The sequence below is a fragment of the Equus asinus genome, chromosome 24, assembly GCF_041296235.1.
Source record: "Equus asinus isolate D_3611 breed Donkey chromosome 24, EquAss-T2T_v2, whole genome shotgun sequence".
NCBI lineage: Eukaryota > Metazoa > Chordata > Mammalia > Perissodactyla > Equidae > Equus > Equus asinus.
The window spans coordinates 22,884,027-22,905,139 of NC_091813.1; the positions used below are offsets into that span (position 1 = coordinate 22,884,027).

The window sequence follows — 21,113 nt, forward strand, 5'->3', positions numbered from 1 at the left end:
ATTAACTTGGAAGTTAGAGTATGTGTGAAAGCTTTAGTGGGATGACCTCTGTTGGCTTCCATCTTTTGTTTCAGACTGGGAGCATGTGCAGCCTCCATTGTGGCTCCAGACTCTGATGAATGCTTGTAGCCAAGCGAGTGATTTCAGCGTGCAGAGTGTTGCTATTTCACTAGTCATGGACCTGGTGGGCTTGACGCAGTCTGTGGCCATGGTCACTGGGGAAAACATCAACAGTGTGGAGCCTGCACAACCCTTAAGTCCAAACCAGGGAAGAGTAGCTGTGGTTATTAGGCCTCCCCTCACTCCGGGCAATCTGAGGTACATAGCTGAGAAGACTGAATTTTTCAAGGTAAATTCTAAGAAATACATGCCTAAGGTGATACTTGACCTAGTTTGCTTAGCAGAGATTTTAAAGATGATAATCAGGCTTAATTGAACACTTCTTAATATCATATCATATAGAAAAAATACCACACTTGATCTCTACTGCTTTGGCCATCTTCTCCTCAGTTTTCTGAGGAGAAAAAAGATAAGGATGAGGGAAGCCTTAGGGTAAAGAAAGGCAAGTATTAAGGCATTAAGGCCATGGAAGAAATAATTTCAGCTAAAAAAGAGGAAAGCTCATTTATGCAGTAAAACTTACTTCCAGATGAAGTGGTTGTGAACTTTTGCTTTTCAGAGTACAACTGCAGCTCTCCAAAACTCCCAGCAAAAGTTTTCCTGACTCTGTATTGTCTGATTATCATCTGTGGTGTATTATGTCATTCAGAAAAAAATGCATTCTTTAATTTCTGTCACAACAGTGCAGATATTCTCTACTTACAAAGAATATCAAGTATATTTGAATTGTATTACATCTTAAGCAGGTGGATTCTTTATGCACGAAAGATAAAAATTTTTAAAATCTGATTTCAAGTCATTGTGCCCCTCTGGATAGTTCCCTCTACTAGATTAGAGTTGATTTCTATAACATTGTGGTGGTAAATCCTGAAGATTGTTGCATTTTTATTAATGCTGTCATAGATCATCAAATGCTGCATTAACAAATGTAGCTCTGAAATACATATGACCTATTTTGTATGTCTTAAGTAGTTTGGGTATTTGGACTATGAATTATATTTCACTTTGCAGCATATAACCGTAAATATTAAATTACATTCAATGTGGGATTTGTATCCTCTTAAGGAAGATAATATATTCTAGCATCACTTTATTAAATTTCACTAAAATAGTGAAATGGGGTCTTATCTTGGCCCTGCAGAAAGTGCTTACATGTCTGATGTTTAAAATAAATATTATTAAAGCACTATCATAAGAGGTTTTAAGGGCCTGGATGACCAGAAAGTGGACAGATGGAAAGCTACACTTTTAAAAGTCATCCCAGTGGTATAATGAGTATTAAAGACCTTCCGGGTCTGGCAGTCAGAGACTTGTTTGTACCTAATAGGAAATGTTTGTTAAATAAATTTTTGTTTATGGTTTTATAACACTGTCACTTTTATATCCTTTTCTATAGCATGTAGCTTTAACATTGTGGGACCAGCTGGGAGATGGGACGCCTCAGCACCACCAAAAGAGTGTGGAACTGTTTTATCAATTACATAACTTGGTTCCTTCTTCTAGCATCTGTGAGGATGTTATAAGTCAGCAGTTAACCCATAAAGATAAGGTAAATTTCTCTCTTCTTATCCTGTGCTCTCTCCCCGCCTCTGCTCTCATTATACCAAAAGGTAAATTAAGGAAATTCTAGGAGAATGATTACAGCTAGTATCTGAATAAGAGATAGTATAGTTTCATTCAGAGTGATCTTAGTATCTTTAAAATAAATGCGTTCTGTTCTTTTTAGAGGAAAATTATTTACAAAAACATCAGTAATATGAAAAATCAAGCAAGCCAGAATCAAATGCTGGGTTTATTTCTTAGTTCAGGACACCTGTTATGGGTAGTGATGATTAAAGTTGTTGCTGGTCCAAGTTCTTGAGTCATTTAAAGAGAAATCGATGGCCTCAATGATGAAATTGTTGGACACATTAACTGATACTATATGGGAAAAGAAATAATGTGTTTTAAGTTACATTAATAAGCTATAGAATGGTAGTATGTAAAGTTACATTATTTTCGTTATAATAAATATCCAAAATAAGGATTTTGAATCCTATTGTAGAGGAAGTGATACATAAGTCAGTTACAGTAAAGATGGCTGAGCTATGAGTGGGCCTGAGAAGAAGCCAGAGCATTCGTTATCACTGACTTCTTCAGGGTAACTTAATGAAGTTTCTGGTCTTCCTGTGCCTGCTCTGTAATACAAATTTAAGATTTTATGAACAGCTTTTAGAAGTGGACTGCCCCAATTTTAAAAAACTAAATGCTAGTGAGTTTGAATGGGCCACATTAAAAAAGGCTTTGTAATGAATAAATGAAGCATTTGGCAAGAGAGGAAGTGCAAATGAAGGAGTAAATGAGAAGAATGAAAAGTTTATTCCAAGGAAAATGTTAAAATTCTATTTCTGCTTCAACATATTCTTTCAAAATTGTTCAGAAATAAAATTTTAAATAAAGCCTTGTATTTTAATAATTTTTTTCCATTAAGTATAAATCTAGGACAAACTATATACTGTTTACGTGTGCAATATTTTGTTTGTAAAGAAATACTAACTTCTGAATAAAAGATATCATAAATCCATGAAAAAAATTTAAATACCTGTTATTACTTACTTTTATTTTTACATGTTTGTAATGGTTGATGTATAAACGTAGGCTTCATAGGAAAAGTGTTTATTAAGCCCATGAAAAAGCAAACATTCCTCTGACCTATCACAAGCAATTTAGACAGTTGGAATCCCTGATTTGAGGGGCCTTTACTTGAAGGATAGTCTATATGGAAAGACTATAAAAATTTTGGTAATATAAGTTAATTATAAATAGTGATTAATACATGTTCCTTATCTAATACCAAATGCTGGTCTTTCTAAATAATTTATTTTTGCATCGTTATGTCCATTGTTGTCTTAACGCTTAATCTTTTCCAAATAATCCCAAAAGTGGCGTAATATTCTTTTTATAGAAATAATGTTTTAGATGTTTAAATTTATAAGTGATGATAAATTCATTTGGGATTAATATATAATTTCTGGAAGCAAAGGTATATAGTTGTGTAAAATCAATTTTGACTACTAAGCATTTATATTAAAATCAGGGAAAGCGCTTCCTATTCTCAAGGTATCTTGACATGCATGTTATTAGCTCTTTCTATCCCTTGTTATGAAATTATCTAGTAAATTGATTTCCTAGTCTAAACTAAATAATAATTATCTATGAGTCAGTGTGAGATGCTCCTTTAGGTTTAATATTTCTGTGTATATTTAAGTATTTTCTACTTTTCTATGTCCATAAAAAAAATAAGTTTATTGCAGCATGTATTAGAGTACTGTGAATGTTGAACATAATACTCTCTCTTAAGTGGCTACTTTGATTTTACTAAAATCACTTAATATCTTCAAGAGAGAATAAAATAATTTAATCTGCCATATTCCTCCTCAGAAAATAAGGATGGAAGCACATACAAAGTTTGCAGTTCTTTGGCATCTAACAAGGGACCTCCATATAAATAAGTCTTCATCTTTTGCACGTTCTTTTGACAGGTTGGTTATATTTTATATTCAGATTTTATAGTCGGATATCGTAATGTCTCTTTTCTTGAATCCTCTGGTTATTTTGGCAGGAGTAGGCAATAGCAATTTACAAATTTTATAAATAGAATTTATAAATTATTGTTGAAAATCTCAGTATATTAAAATGCATGGCATTTTTATTTATCTACCAGATTTTCCCTTTCTAGCTCTGGAGGACCCAGTGCTCCTTCCTTTCATTGGACGACTATTCATTAAGCTCCTACTGTGTGGCAGGTGCCTTTCTCAGGTGTCAGGAATACAGCAATGGATACCGCCTTCTTGAGTCCATATTCACATTGAGTGAAATTACATATAAACAGTAGATTGCATTGTATTTCTCCAGCAGTTATTCTCAATCTTCTGCCTGACCTAGACTTACTAAAATCTACAGCTGAAATACTGACAAACCCCTTCCGTGAATTCAGAGAACCTGTAGCTACCTGAGAGTGCTTTTGCTGTTTGTCTAGATTACTTAGATGACTTATAACCCAAACAAGAGATTTGCATTAAGTTCCAAGGAGATGCTATGTATAGGTAGATTTATATATTGGTATAAGACAGCAGTCTCACCAGCAGGTCTCATAGAGGTGGCCACAAACCTAACTATGCTTAGAGCCCAGCTCAGGATCACGTGTGTGCTCTACTAGATGTTATTTCAGCTGGTGCTTTTCAGGCAGCATTACCATTTTTAAATGACCTGCTGTTGAACCTCTACAATGAACTAGGCCCTGGGCCTAGGTACTTTACAAATACCATTTCTAATTTGATGACTGCCTTTCCTCATCATACCTGTGAGGCAGTGAAGGCCCAGGCAAGTTAAATGATTTGCCCAAGACCACACATGAGGTAAAGTGGATGGCCCAGATTTGAATCTTGGGTTTTCTGATTCCAAACCATACCTCCATACTTTTTAGAGAAGGTCTTTCCTTGAATTAAGCGCACGCTTTTGACTCATAAAGAGAGTGGGAGCAGAGGAGCATGGACCAGCGTGGAAATAGTGTTGACTTGCAGGGGGTTCAGTATTTGGTGATTTGAACAGGATTATGTTGCTAAAACAAGACTAATTTTCTAATTTTTTTATATTTATCTTATAAAAGTAATGTGTGCTTGTGAAATTTCAAAAAACTCAAGTATATAACAAAAGGGAAAAAGAGTGTTGTCTCCTTTCTCATTGTGTATACTGAGACTGTAGAGATTAAGATTATTAAAATGCTGTGGTCAGAAGTTATCCTGAAATATGATCAGTTTAAAGTAGTTAATTCAAAATAAGAAACATAGAATAGTGTTAATTTTAGAAAAATTAGTGTGTTATAGTTAAAGTAGGTGTTTTGTTCTTTGTTTTAATTATTGGTGTTTATTGTAGGTCACTGTTCATCATGTTAGATAGCCTTAATAGTCTCGATGGTTCTACTAGCTCTGTGGGGCAAGCCTGGCTGAACCAAGTCCTACAAAGACATGATATTGCAAGAGTTTTGGAACCACTGCTGTTGCTCCTGCTTCATCCAAAAACTCAGAGGGTTTCAGTGCAGCGGGTACAAGCAGAACGTTATTGGAATAAGGCTCCCTGTTACCCTGGAGAAGAGAGTGACAAGCATTGCATGCAAAATTTTGCATGCAGCAATGGTGAATATCATATGGAAGTAAACATCTTTATTTAGAATTAAGTTATTAAAATAATGTGAGACGTGATCACAAGATTGATTGGCAAGAGAATTGAATGTGAGATTTTTCTCCTTGGGCTTATTTTCTCCCCTCATCATGCAATAGCAGTGCTCACATGGGCCGTGTCAGAATGTATTTCATCAATGACCGTCTTAGATAGAGGACTTGGATCTCTGATCAGTTGACTCTTTCAGGGGAGGAATCAGCACAGCTCTGGTCAGAGAAGAAGTTCTTCAATTTTGATGGAGACACCTTTAGAGTTTATTTAGCAGTCCTGATCCTACAAAGCTTTGTAGATACTTTACTGGGAATTTATAGTAAGCTTATAATGCACGTTTATATTTCATGAGTCATTTTCCTCATCTGTAAAATGTGAATAATAATACCCACCTCTCAAGGCTTTATTGTGAACATTAGATGTAGTCATGTTTGTGGCATGTTTGGTGCAGTGACTGGCATATTATAAGTGTTTGATGACCATTCGCCATTATTACTATGAAATTCACACTTGATAAACTGTCGAGCGATGCTCTCTCTAATACAGTGATAATGGCTCCATAGATTAATTTATTATACTTTAGAAACAAAAGAGTCTCACATATCTCATTTGTATGTCTTGACAAATAACCCTGTGAGGTCAGTAATAAAAAGGTCATTTTTACTGAGCAGGGAGCTGATGCTTAGAAGGCCATAGCTTTCTCAAAGTCCCATGGCTGGTAAATGATGAAGCTGGAACTAAACCATCATGCTCCTACTTCATCTTTAGTGTGTTTCTACAGAGCCTTGGTTCCTTTCTCTAGCTTCCTTCCCACCGCTTCCTCTGAACCTTCTAAGAACATGCTCTACCCTGCTTATTGCCAGAACTTCTTTGTTAGTGCTTTACCTGCCACAGTTCCTGCCTGTCTGCCGAATTGTCACTTTTCCCTCGAGATCAGTCTCACACCTCACCCGTGGTATCATAATGCTTTCCCTGAATTTGATAGCATTTGGTTTGTACTATTCATATGAAACTAAGCCTTCTGCCCTTGCTAAGGAAGGCCATCGACATACTATGGCCCCGAAAGTATAGAAATGGAGGAATGTATTTGTGATCCCCTACTTAGTTTAAACTCCTTGCAGAAAAGAGTGATGTCTTTTCCTTCTCTTACCCTCATTGTCTCCTGGTTTAGGGCATTATTCAGACTAGATAATTCATAAATGTTTGTTGAATTTTATTAAAATCAAGGAGGTTATTTGTGTATTTATACATTAACTATATACTAAACTATTTGAATTCTTAGAAACAGCAAAAGTGAAGGGAAGTATCACACAGGGAGGGAAAAAACACTAAAATTTTGAACTGCAGTAGAAAGGGTGTCTTGTTTGGGGATTAAGACAAATTTTTATATTTTCTGTTAAATGTGTTCTGTTTAATTCATTTGAATAATAGGCTTTCTATTGTTGAATTGTCTTTATTAAATTCCAGCTAATATTTATCAACATAATTTTCTAACTTAAAACATCTAAATAGTAATAAAGTATAATTTTAATAGGAAAATATAAGTAGATGATGAAACTAATGATTAAAGATCTTGAGTTCAGTGTACATTTCAATTATTTTAATATATTTTATATTTTCCTTCTTTACTATTTTTCTTATATGCCAGTAAGCCAAGTTCAATTCATTGCATCTAAAGGAAATGGTGAGAAGCCACTTTCCATGGACGAGATAGAGAACTTTAGTCTCACTGTTAATCCGTTAAGTGACCGACTTTCCCTTCTAAGTACCAGCAGTGAGACGATTCCAATGGTTGTATCTGATTTTGATCTTCCAGACCAGCCAATTGAAATACTTCAGAGTTCTGACTCTGGGTGTTCACAGTCCTCTGCTGGGGACAGCTTGAGTTACGAAGTTGATCCTGAAAATGTAAATACCCAAGAGGAATCTCAGATCCCAAATGCCAACTCCCCAGATGATGACGTTCAGCAGGTGGTGTTTGACCTAATATGTAAAGTCGTCAGTGGCCTTGAAGCAGAATCTGCATCAGTTACATCTCAGTTAGAAACTGAAGCTATGTCCCCAAAGCACAATGATGCAGATCCAGGCAAGGAGGCAACTAAAAGTGAAGAACAGTTCGCTGAGCGGAGTCAGAATGTTTTGCTGAGTAACGAAAATTCTCAGTTTCTGTCTCTATCTGCAGAGGGAGGCCATGAGTTCGTGGCAAACGGAATCTCCAGAAATAGCTCCTCACCTTGTATTTCAGGAACCACACAGAATGTCCATGACTCTTCCGTTGCTTCCACAGAAACCAAATCTAGACAGAGGAGTCACAGTAGTATTCAGTTCAGCTTCAAAGAAAAACTATCAGAAAAAGTCTCAGAGAAAGAAACAATTGTTAAGGAGTCAGGTAAACAACCAGGAGCAAAACCTAAAGTCAAACTTGCCAGAAAAAAGGATGATGACAAGAAAAAACCTTCAAATGAAAAACTCAAACAAACCAGTGTATTCTTTAGTGATGGTCTGGATTTGGAGAACTGGTATAGCTGTGGAGAGGGAGAGATTTCTGAAATTGAGAGTGACATGGGTTCTCCAGGATCACGGAAATCTCCCAGCTTCAACATCCATCCTCTCTATCAACATGTGCTTCTGTATCTCCAGTTGTATGATTCATCAAGGACTCTCTATGCCTTTTCTGCCATCAAAGCCATCTTGAAAACTAACCCTATTGCTTTCGTAAATGCCATTTCAACCACTAGTGTAAATAATGCATATACCCCTCAGTTGTCTCTGCTTCAGAATCTGTTGGCCAGACACCGGATTTCTGTTATGGGCAAAGACTTTTATAGTCACATACCAGTGGACTCAAATCATAACTTCCGGAGTTCTATGTACATAGAAATTCTTATTTCCCTCTGCTTATATTACATGCGTAGCCATTACCCAACTCATGTCAAGGTCACTGCACAAGATTTAATAGGCAATCGAAACATGCAGATGATGAGCATAGAAATTTTGACACTACTCTTTACTGAGCTGGCAAAAGTAATAGAAAGCTCAGCAAAGGGTTTCCCTAGTTTTATCTCTGATATGTTATCTAAGTGCAAAGTTCAAAAAGTTATTCTTCACTGTTTGCTGTCATCTATCTTTAGTGCACAGAAGTGGCATAGTGAGAAAATGGCAGGTAAGAATGTGGTGGCTGTTGAAGAAGGTTTCTCAGAGGACAGCCTTATCAATTTCTCAGAGGATGAATTTGACAATGGCAGCACACTCCAGTCACAACTTCTGAAAGTACTTCAGAGGCTCATTGTTCTAGAACACCGGGTAATGACTATCCCTGAAGAGAATGAAACAGGTTTTGATTTTGTGGTATCTGATCTGGAACACATCAGTCCCCATCAGCCCATGACTTCTCTTCAGTATTTGCACGCTCAGCCGATCACATGTCAAGGCATGTTCCTCTGTGCAGTGATACGAGCTTTACATCAACACTGTGCTTGTAAGATGCACCCACAATGGATTGGTTTAATCACATCTACTCTGCCTTACATGGGGAAAGTTCTACAGAGAGTGGTTGTTTCTGTAACGCTACAACTTTGCAGAAATTTGGATAATCTAATTCAGCAGTACAAATATGAAACCGGATTATCTGATAGTAGGTAAGGGTTGATTTTTAACTTTATCATTGACATTTTTCACATATATGATTGCTTAATCATCCAGAAAGTCACAATTTGAGTAAATAAATTAGTCGTTATCAGTAGATTACAAATAGTATTTAGCTTGAGGAGGAGTATCAATAAAAGAATCAAGAATGGAAAGGGAAGGAATATTTAAACAGGCCTTTTTTCTCCTAAGGGCTAAAATTAATTTTAATGGTCTTCTTGACTGAGTTGGCAAAAGTAATAGAAAGTTCAGCAAAGGGTTTCCCTAGGTTTATTTTAATGTTATCTAAATGCAAATCAATTTCACACTAAAGTTATTTTTAAATTACAAATAATTTTATTTATTAATAAATCCTATCTGATTTTATTTCTTCTAGATTTTCATGGTTTGGTGGTAAATTCTATCTGTATCCCCAGGCCATGTTCAAAATTAGTCTGTCAAAAATTAGCCAGATGTTTCATAGACTAGAGTCTGGTTTATCGCCTGTATAACCTCAGCTACTACATGTAAAATATAAGAAAACTGCCTGTATCACTTAATACTGACATGCTGCCATCGTGTGGTTACTCGAGATTTGCTAGCGATATTTGTTTATTTTGTATAGAATTTTTTAGCCAGAAAGAACTTTAGTACATTTAGTGTGACTCACTTATTTTATAGATTAGGATATAAAAGCTCTTAATTTATCCTTTTAGTTGTTTATTCATATAATACTTATTGAGCACTTACTGTGTGCCTACCACATGCTGGACATTTACTATCAATAAAACACAAACTTGTCTTTCACAGAAGTTGTGTTCAGATGAATGCATTTTATTTCAGGCCTCTGTGGATGGCATCCATTATTCCACCAGATATGATTCTTACCCTTTTGGAAGGGATCACAGCCATTATCCATTACTGTTTGTTGGATCCTACTACACAGTATCACCAAGTAAGGCTGCACAAATATTTGCCTCCTTTTTAAAGACTATCAGGTCTACTGAGTCCTCATTTGTAAACCTTAGTAAATGATGATATGTTTTTTCCCCCAACTTCAATAGCTTTTGGTCAATGTAGACCAAAAACACTTGTTTGAAGCCCGCAGTGGAATCCTCTCAATTCTTCATATGATCATGTCCTCTGTGACATTACTTTGGAGCATCCTGCATCAGGCTGATTCTTCAGAAAAGATGATTATTGCTGCATCCGCATCTGTTACCACTATTAATCTTGGAGCTACAAAGGTTAGACAATTCGCACTTTACCTGTGGAGCCCAAGAGTCTATTCAGGCACTTTCCCCAAGACTATATTCAGAATTTGTGAATAATTTGAGTACTCCTTTGGTACTCTGCATGGATTGAATAATTAATCATCAAATAATTTTATCCATTTTATTGAGATATGACATATCACAAAATTCTCCTATTTTAAGTATATATGATACAGTGATTTTTTGTTTTTAGTAAATTTACAGAGTGAAACTATCACCACCATCTAATTTTCAAACATGTCTGTCACCACAAAAAGGGTCGTAGTGCCGATTTGCAGTTACTCCTTGTTCCCATTCCTAATCACAATCAACCATTAATCTGTTTTCTCTATATATAGGTTTGCTTTTTCTGGCCATTTCATATAAATAGAATCATACATTATTTGGTTTTTCATATCTAGCTTCCTCCATGTGACCTAGTGTTTTTGAGGTTCATTCATACCTGTATGTTATAACTTTGTTCCCTTTTTTTAGGACATTTTAAGTTGACTTTTAATGTGCAAAGCCCTCCTAGAAAACAATTTAGCAATATTGCTAAATTTAATTTAAATTTATTTTAAATTTATAGAGAGCTTTAAAAATTTCAGGCTTTGACCTAGCAATCTACTTTAGTAATTCTAAGGTAATCAAAATTATACAAAAATTTATTTATAAGATGTTCATTATAGCCTTATTTAAATATAGCAAAAAAGAGGCCCTCAACAATAAATAAGGAAATGGTTAAGTTATTCTTTCAGTGTTACATTATATAGCCACTAATATTTGTGGTTTTGAAGAATTCTTAGTGGATGGAAAAGTGCTTGGAAATTTAAGTGAAACAGGGATATTACATAATTCAGTAAATATTGCATTTCCGATTATGTAAGAAGAAATTATCTGCAGAAAAAGGAATAAAGTTCATGTGTTAATACTGATTATCTCAAGATGACGGGATTAATGCTTGATTTAAGAATTTTTTTTCTTCCTTATACTCGAGTATTTTCCACATTTTTTACTTTATATTAGAAGAATATTGTATGAATATTTAAAAGTGTGTATACTATGTCGGTTGTCAAATTGACATCCCACAATTACCTAACCTTAATCCTAGACCTGACTTTCTAGATCTCGGAGTCATGGGAACACACCTAGAATTGGGAGAAGGAAAAAGGTTAGAACCATTAGAAGATTTTGTCTACATACTGATATTTGGATTAAATGATGCTTTTTTCTTTTATTTAATCTGACTTAAATATAAAACACCTCCTGCCCCCCCTACTTTTTAAAGAATCTACATCAAATGTAATTGAATCTCATATATTGTGTTTTTTTAATTATCTCAAGTAAATAGACTCTTGCATTTGGCTGATTGGTAGTTGTCATTTTATAGGTTTTTTTTTTTATTTTCCAGAATTAAAATGACCATGGTTGCATCTCTTAACACTGTTAAAGTTTACTATTGTTTGGGTATTAAAACATATAGCTACTGTATTATTTCAAGAAAAACTAAAAGTGCAGTTTTGTTATTAATGCTTCCATAATTTTTAACTCACTTGTCATTTGCTTAATTGCTTTAGAACTTGAGACAACAGATTCTTGAATTATTAGGCCCCATTTCAATGAATCATGGTGTTCACTTTATGGCTGCCATTGCGTTCGTATGGAATGAAAGAAAACAGAACAAAACCACCACCAGGACCAAGGTGTGTATTTAACCATTGGGTACTTTTTCTTTTTTCACTTGGTAAGCATTTGGTGAGGACTCGGTGATTTTCAGCTCTCCCTTAGTTGCAGTGGGGCAGGGATGGGCTGGGTAGTGAAAAGCAGCAGTTTGTCTACAGGTTTAGATAATGTATTGTTGCCTAAATTTCTTAAGTATAAAAGATATAATTTTATTTGAAAAAAGGAATTAGTATGATATTAAAACTGTAGCTGTTTTTTAAAATAGAAATGGTAATATAGTACAGTGTATTTTTTAAAATGCTAGTCATTCAAGGTACAAAGCAAGGATATAGAGAGAAGTTTTCACCTTGACTAGTTTTTCACGATACCGTAAATAGTTTATTTTTAAATGTATTTCGTGTATTGGTTTTGACTGGATTATATGTGAAAATCTTGTGACTTTGAAAGTTCAGGAAAGGTATTCTATATTAGAAATAGTGACTCAGGATATTAAGACTAGTAAATTTACATTCACACAAGATACATGATTTGTTTAGCTAAAGGTTTCTGATCTGTTATTTTTGTGCTGATTTCACATTACATATATGCTGACATTTCTAAAATAATAGAAATAAACATTCCCACTTATCACATTAGTTTGCATGTGAGGATTCAGTAGTACACATTACATTGGACAGAACAGAAATCCTGGACTATTTAAAAGCAGTCAAGGACATGTGGTTTAACATGGCATATTGAACACATGCATTCTTCTCTGCTGTCTTTCCAAAAATGAGAATAAAGGAATTTTAAAAGACATAAACCCACAATGACAAAAAATTGGGAGAGGTAACCGCAAAAAAATAAGTGTTAACGAAATTTTGCCAGATGAAAAACACGTCTGAGTTGTAGCTGACTTAGTAGAGTAGAGAAAGCTGATATCTAAGTGCATGTAAGAAGGGAATCAATTCTCGCTGTAAAACCAGACAGTCTCTGGGAGGAGAGTATCAGGTACTTTTAAAGGCAGAGGGTTAGGATGGGGCTGAAATCTGGAGGATTGGTTGAAAGCTTATGTAAAGAGCGCTTAGACTCCTTCTAGAGCCCTTTCCCCCAACCCAAGCAACCACCCACTTCTCCTACCCTACTCCAGCAGGAGACTGGAGTCAAGTTTACTCTATGAAGAGTTTGTCAAGAGAGGCTCTGGACTCAGCGGCACAAGACTGACACAGGTAGAAGTTAGACTTCATGCTGAAAACAGGAGCATTCAGGAAAAGTCTACATACTGAAAAATGGGAATCAGTTTCACCCCAGTGAGATGGCAAGAAGATATATGTCCCTCAGGTAGTTTTGAGGATTCCTCTCTAGAAAGATGACCTGAGCAAGACAAGAAGACCTATAGCTGAAGTTTTTGAGTCCCCTAACAAAAAAATTGGGCTGTTATCACCACACAGGGAGGCCTACCTATTAATTAGTCTTGTACACAAATGCTTGACTCCCATCACTTGTTAATTTCTTTTTGAAAGGCAGTAATAACATAGTTGTTAAGAGCACAGACTTTGAAACTAGATCCTTGGGTTTCAAATCCTAACTCCTCCAGGGACTAGCTATGTGACCTCAGGGTAGAAATAGTACTTCATGGGTTTGTGAGAATTAGAAGAATATACATATACACTGTCATCACCGTGGCCTGGATTTGTTTCCTGGTTAGGGAAACACAACACCTGTCTATCGGTTGTCATACTGTGGTGACTATATGTTTCTGTGATGTTGAAAACTCTGCCACCAGTATTTAAAATATCAGCAGGGTCACCCATGGTGGACAGGTTTCAGTGGAGCTTCCAGACTAAGACAGAATGACCAGGCCATCCACTTCCTAAAAAATTGGCCATGAAAACCCTATGAATAGCAGTAGAGCATTGTCCGATAGAGTACCAGAAGATGAGAGGATGGTACAAAAAGACCAGTCAGGGTTCCACTCTGCTGTGCTCAGGGTCATTAGGAATCAGAATCAACTCAACGGCACTAATCAAAACCATATTTATCGCACTTAGAGCAATGCCTGGCACTTAATAAGCACTCTGCAAATATTAGCTATACTATTATTCCTCACATTTAAATATGAATAGAATGACAAGGATTACCGCTCATGAAGAAAGCCTCTAATATGAAAGACAAAAACCAAAACAACTAGGCAAAAAAATTCAAAAGAAGCAATGGAGGTAACAAGAAAATGTAAATAATAATAGTGATGTCTTTCAATAGGTGAAACCATATCGCATCCATGAAATAAGAGGAGATTATAAGAAAGGTCATTGCAAAAAATTGAAGTTTTTCTTGGATATTAAAAATCTTATGGCAGAAGCAAAACAAATCAGTGTAAAGGTTGGAAGAGAAAGTAGATAAATGCCAGAAATAGAATATAAACTTAGAGTAATGGAAAATAGGGGAAAGGAGATAATAAAATTAGGGGAGTAAGGGAGTGACATTGGAGACTCAATACAGGCATGCTTTGTTTTATTGCACTTCACTTTGTTGCAATTTGCAGATATTGCATTTTTTACAAGACTCTCCACCAGCAGAAAGATTACTACTTGCTAATGGCTCAGATGATAGTATTTTTTAGCAATAAATTATTTTTTAATTAAAGTACATACATTGTTTTTTTAGACATGATGCCATTGCACACTTAATAGACTAAAATATAGGGTAAACATAACATTTATATGCACTGGGAAACCAAAAAATTTGTGTGACTCGCTTTATTGCTGTATTCACTGTATTGCAGTTGTCTGGAACTGAACCTGCAATATCTCCGAGGTATGCCTGTATCTTTTGCAGAAAGAAAAAATGAGGGGAGAAAAATATTAAAGAAATAATACAAGAAAATTTCCCAGAAATGAAAGAAAAGAGATCTACACAAAGATCAGCATGTCATTTCAGAACACTGGAGATAAAGAGATCTAAAAATCTTCTAAAGAGAAAACACTGGTCCTATTCAATGAAATGATAAGATTTCTCAGTAGCAACACTGAAAATTGTGATGGGAAAATTAGTTTTAACCTATAATTCTATATCCAGCCAAACTGTCATTCAAGGCATTTTTGGACCATGCACTCTCTCAAAAAAAAAAAAAAACTGCCGTCAATTCACCCTTTCTCAGCTACTGGAAAATGCATCTCCACTGGAGACAGAATAAACCAAAAAGGAAGAAGACATGAGATCCAAGAAATAGGGGTTCCAGCACAGAAGAAAAGGAAATGGAATCTCTAAGCTGATGGTCATAGGAGAGATGTCAAGATGATAGTGTGTAGCAAGCCTAGAGAACCAAGGCAGAGTATAATAGAAAGACATTGTACAGCTGTCTCAAGAAAAAAAAGAGAGGAGGAGGAGGAAGAGAGGGTAGAAGATTAATTACCTGATGTTATTGAATATGTACTTAGGGGAGATTTACCGTTATCGGTTAATTTGGGATGCATTTATGATAGAGACAACCAAGCTAACAAAAAAGTTCACTAATACTAGGAAAAATGAAAAGTTGTACAGGAAGAGAAATGCAATGATAGTACAATACAGCGCAACCATAAATAGTCATATGAACACTGGATGTTGATTTACATAAAGTTATATTACTGTGTTGGGAGGATAGGGAGAAAAGTGTAGGAGAGAGAAATCTTTGTCTTCTGAAGTTAGGAGGTCAGTAGATAATGTCTAATTGAGAAAAGACCATGAAATAGGAAAAATAATAGCAGTGAGTATTATTTAGAAATAATAGAAAAGAACTAAGAGTTGAGCATGGTCTCTTTGGGATTGGGCACTGCTGTTTTTTTCTTATCAGGCTTATTGCCCTATTTGATTTTTTGAAATGATGTCCATGTATTATATTGATTAAAAAAATAAATTTTACCTAAAGTAATCAAGTGACTTGAAAAAAAAGTCCTTTATATTAAGAACAGGCTATAAAATATTCTCTTAATTCTGTGATTTCTTCTTAAAGACGTACGTACAAACATACAAAGGTAAATGCAATGATGTGTTATCCAGGTTATTCCGGCAGCCAGTGAAGAACAGCTTTTACTAGTAGAATTGGTTCGCTCGATCAGTGTCATGAGAGCGGAAACTGTTATACAGACTGTGAAAGAAGTTTTAAAGCAGCCCCCAGCCATAGCCAAGGACAAGGTAAAAAAGGTTTTCTTTGCTTTCGTTTTGTTCTATTTCAGAAATGATGCTGGTGGGTGAGTTATTTTTGTATAATAATGTCCTTTTGACTATAGTACATATTTCAGAGATGAGTGCACGTGGCCCTCACACTACTTGTAGTAAAAACAATGATGAATGTCTGCAAGCGACTTCCTGCAGCCAGTGAAGAGCAGTTCGCTGCTCCTGTCTCTCTATATGTACATCTAAAGCAGTCAGGAGCTTTTTGACCAAATTCTTAGGGGAGGTTTTTCTAGTCATTTAAAGGAAGAACACAGAAGTCATAGCTCAAGGTGTGCTTACCTCACTTGTTGCCTTTTTCACAGCTTCTGTATTGCTTTCTCTTCAGAATGAATCAATTCTATAAGCTCCCAGTGTTTTGCCATAACCTTAGTTCTAGTCAGTGTCATTTCTTGACTCTGTACAAGACTGTGCTTTGCAAGGACTTTGCAAGAAAATCAGTAACATCATCTCTGCACTCACAGTGCACTGTCTCTAATTAGGCAGACATAAAAGTGTACAAATTAGTAAAATTATGGACATACCTACTCTTTTTGCTCTTTGTTCCAGCAATAACAGGTCATATTTTCTTGGAAAGTATTTACCAATTGTGAACGTTAGATTTAAGCCAAGCCAAAATAGACCTAATCACATTATTAGAGGAATTATTACTCATCTCTGAAAATGTTGAATTATTTTTTCATTTATCTTTTTCTTGTATTGCCAGTGGGAAGAGTGTGCTTACGTATGTGAATAGCCAGTGTCTTTATTAACTTTTTAATAATTTCCTTACCATTTTGAAATCACCTCTGGGGCATTTGTGATAGGATTTTAAATTTGCATTTGAAACCTCAATTCAGCATAATATTTTGAGCATCTCGTGCCAGACATTGGACTAAGTGTGAAGGAACAAGAGTAAGTTCCACCCCCTCACCCCCCAGTTGCTGCCCCTCTGCCTCAGTCTACTAAGTTCTGTATCCATCAGATCCCTGACTTTTCTTTGTGTGGTAAAAAGGGAAACCTTCAAGGGAATAGTTGGTCCTAAAAAGGAACAAATTGGTAAATGTCAGTAGACATCAGTATCATTTTCTTACCTGTTACTAATTTCTAAGGGTAGGTGTTTTCTTTTTATTGTGTTACCCTCAGCACTATCTTTAAAGACTGCATTTTAGCTATTAGAAGTTGGTCCCAAATTTGAACAACTACAGTAATTTTCAGGAATGTGTGGTAAAATAGATTTAAATAGATTTTATAAAAAAAAACTCAACCTAAGTCTGATAGCACCAACCAAGCATAAGCTGATTAAGATAAAACTAGTTTTGATGCTTATAAAGTAAATGGATCATTTAAAAGCAATAGCTGGAGTATTAGCTTTTGACATCAGGGGGAGGAAGTGAGAATCTTTTGATTCCTTTCATGCATTTTTAACTCTTACCTGTTTGTGTTGTTTTCCCTACTAAGCGAAAAAGAGCTGCGTAATTTTTATGACAAACTCATGTTTGTTGTTTTCGTTTTTTTAATTAAAAATTGGCAGTAAAATACAGAGTCGTTGCAACAATGAAAAAGCAAAGGCAGCATTATTCTTCACTGTAAAATTGATTTCTTTTGTCTATAGAAACATCTTTCTTTGGAAGTCTGCATGCTTCAGTTTTTCTATGCTTATATTCAAAGGTAAGACAACTGACGTGGATCTCTCCATACTGCATTAGCAATGTAGAAAAGTTAAGAAATGTAGGAGAAAAGCACCTGAATTCTTTCAAGAAGTTGCTGTTTTTTCCCCCTAAAATTAAAAGAAGAAATGCTAGAAACAGAGAAATTTTGTTTATGATATATTACTACAAATCATTGGATATTTTAATGACCCAGCCCTGCAAATCCTGCAAACCTAAAGACCTAAGTATATCAAAGATACACTGCATATTAAAATACTGAATTGTAAGAAAATCTTTTTAATATAAATCCTCCTCTTGAAACCATGCCTATTGCCACTGAATCCATTATTATTTTGATATCGGTGAACATGGGATAACCTAATCTGATTTATTTTAATGTTAGGATTGTATGAAAATATCTTCTTCTTATGTTATTCCAATTTTGTGTTTGGCTGACCCCTGATCCACAAGTTAGTTGATTTAAATTTTGGTAAACTTCTTACTGGAGAACCTGAATCTTAATCCCCCCGTAGGGTAATTCCATTTTAATCACCAACCTTGGCATCAGTTTGTGATCTGTGACTAATATTTATAAAGTTAGGTTATGTTGTGTGTTTAAACTGGTTGTGACTTAAAACAAAGACTGCCTAAAATCTGAACTTAGATACATAGGGGTGTTTGGGTTAAGGTCAGACTGAATCAAAGATAATCTTAATTTCTCTAGAGGTGAGAGACTGATGTTCAGGATAGATTAACAGCTCTCCCTTAGATGAGACAGAGACTCAGGTGAAGGAAAAAGAGCTAATGTAAGAGAGAAGCAGAAAGAACAAGGTAGGGTAAGTGACTTTGATGTCAGTAATTAAACTGAGATTTCTTGCAGTTGGATTTTACTTTTGAGAATCCACGTGATTAAAAACTGGGATTTCTATAGCAAACTTTCTAGACTAATCACACTGGATATGTTAAATGTGTTTGGTTTTCTTTTTATATAATATTAGTAGAAAACGTAAAGCTTTTAGGAATTTTGTCCTATCATAGTCTGTAAAAGGTTAGAGAATGTTTCAGAAAAACTAGTAGGAAAATGTGTTAAAGACTGTGGGAAAATACAAGGAAAATTGAAATTTACTGTGGCTTTATATAAATATACAAACTATATTTATCTTGCAGAATCCCAGTGCCCAATTTAGTGGATAGCTGGGCATCACTGCTCACACTTCTCAAAGACTCTATACAACTGAGTCTTCCAGCCCCAGGGCAGTTTCTGATTCTTGGGTAAGCAATTTCACTTAAAAATATTATTTCAGGTAAAAGAATGATGTTCAGTGTCCTAATTGCTGAATAAGAGATGTTTCAGATGACCATGTGATCTCTCTACCTTCTCCTGGGATTCTCAAGGTATAGAATATGAGGCCTATAAAAATAAGGAGGAAAGGGGTGGGGAGGGAACAGCTTGTGTTGATAGATATACAAAATGTAAATGTGCTAACATAAAACTGTTAAAGAAGTGATTACTTAGTGAGGAGAGAATGTAGGATTAAAAAGGGAGGGAATGAGTAGGATATCTGAAGGGGAACTTCATAGAGGAGGGTCATTTGAGTTCAGGGCCCTAAACATAAACAGGTTTGGAAAAGTCATTTTCTCTCCATGTCTTGGAGTTTCCTGATCTGTGTTAATAATTTGTATGATTATTTGTTAAATTCCAGTCACCCTTACTTAGCTGCAAGCACCATGATGTCATGGACAGTGTCTGTTTTTGCTCACCGTTGTTCTTGGTTCACAATAAATGCTTGCTCAGTGAATCGAGGTGGTAGGAGCAGAAAGCCTTTGTGGAGACAGGAAGAGGAAGGATATATTGGCGCAAGGTATCTTGTCTGGTTTAGTTGTAGAGTAAGGCACAGGCAGTGGAATGGTGGGTGAAGGAAGGATTTTGCATTTTAGTTTTAGAAATTTGTTCTTGGGCAAATTGGTCTTAGGGTGGGAGTGATTGCAGGTGTTGAGGATGGTCATGACTGGCAAGTTAGTAGGATGAGAGGGGAAAGGGAATGAACTAGGAACTCTGTTTCAAGTAGGACATAGGGAGTATATGAGCTATTGACGATGAGATTGAAAGAACAGGACAAAGAAGAAGGAAGAGGGGCCAGTGAAGGAGGTAGAAAAGGAAATATCAGAAAGTTAGAAGAGGGGCCGGCTGGTGGTGCAGCAGTTAAGTTCACATGTTCCACTTCTTGGTGGCCAAGGGTTCGCCATTTCAAATCCCGGGTGCAGACATGGCACCACTTGGCATGCCATGCTCTGGTAGGCGTCCCACGTATAAAGTAGAGGAAGACGGGCATGGATGTTAGCTCAGGGCCAGGCTTCCTCAGCAAAAAAAGAAAAAGAGGAGAACTGGCAGTAGTTAGCTCAGGGCTAATCTTCCTCAAAAAAAAGAAAAAGAAGAAAATCAGGTAAAATTCAGTGTTCTAGAAACATAGGGAAGTTAAGAGAGCATGGGTAACACCTTCAGAGAGATTAAGGAATATGAATAATAATACGAGGCTGTATTTGTTGATGATTTGGAGAGGATTGGTGATTTAGGGGAAGAGGTGTTTGGTGAGGTGGTAAGCACAAGTGTTAACAGCAAAGGGTTAGAGTGAAAAAGTAAGCGTGGATATTCTTTGAAGATGTTCAATCATGAAAAGAAAGAGAAATGATAAGGTAGCAAGAGGAAATGTGATTTGAAAGTCATCGTTAATGGTAAGGATGACCTGAGGATGTTGAGTGGTTAACAGCAAAGACTGAAGTTGTGCTCTGCCTGGTACAAATCCCAGCTCCTTTACTTCTTAGCTCTGTGGCCTGGGGCAGGTTATTTAACCTCTCCAGCTATAAAATGGCATGATAATAGTGCCTACCTCATCAAGTTGTTACGAGGATTAAATGAGTTAAATATTTGTTAAATTCTTAGAACAATGCCTGGCCAACAATAAGTGTTATATAAGTGGAGAGTGATAGGAGATTCTAGAGAGAAGGGGGTTCATTGATAGCATCAGATTCCAGAGACGACTGGGAGCAAGCAAATGAAGAAGAGGGAATGGCAGTGTAAGAGTGAAAAAGAAGGATGCATTTTCTCTGAGAGTTTGCTACTCCAAGGTTGATCCCTCAGCCGGCAGCGGCAGCGTTGGAATCATCTGGGAACTTGTTAGAAATGTTAATCTCAGGCTCCACCTCAGACCACCTAAATCAGAACCTGAATTTTAACAAGATCCCTAGGTGACTTACATGCACACTACAGTTTGAAAAGGGTTGCTTAAGACCCAAGGGGAAAAGGAAAGGGAATAGAGAAAACTTCTCCCCAACCTTTTTACATTACCTCGCAATCTAATGATGTCATTAACAGCCAGTGACAGTCACCATGTTATCA

General features: G+C 36.0%; 1 protein-coding gene across 16 annotated transcripts in view; it reads left to right on the forward strand.

Annotated features, from left to right (window-relative positions):
- The window catches only part of DOP1A (DOP1 leucine zipper like protein A), a 91,175-nt gene that overhangs the window by 54,010 nt on the left and 16,052 nt on the right, over positions 1-21,113 (forward strand). For 15 of the 16 annotated variants that reach the window (XR_011497874.1, XM_070496664.1, XM_070496657.1 and 12 more), the window contains 11 exons: positions 75-349; positions 1,517-1,669; positions 3,541-3,641; positions 5,035-5,294; positions 6,980-8,969; positions 9,799-9,910; positions 10,020-10,202; positions 11,786-11,911; positions 15,912-16,046; positions 17,680-17,735; positions 18,884-18,988. Coding sequence is in view for 15 of the 16 variants with exons in the window: in XM_070496664.1 (XP_070352765.1) it covers positions 75-349; positions 1,517-1,669; positions 3,541-3,641; positions 5,035-5,294; positions 6,980-8,969; positions 9,799-9,910; positions 10,020-10,202; positions 11,786-11,911; positions 15,912-16,046; positions 17,680-17,735; positions 18,884-18,988 (3,496 nt within the window). In the remaining variant the exon portion in view is untranslated. The remainder of the gene's footprint in view (positions 1-74; positions 350-1,516; positions 1,670-3,540; positions 3,642-5,034; positions 5,295-6,979; positions 8,970-9,798; positions 9,911-10,019; positions 10,203-11,785; positions 11,912-15,911; positions 16,047-17,679; positions 17,736-18,883; positions 18,989-21,113) is intronic. The other variant, XM_070496667.1, reaches the window with a different exon arrangement.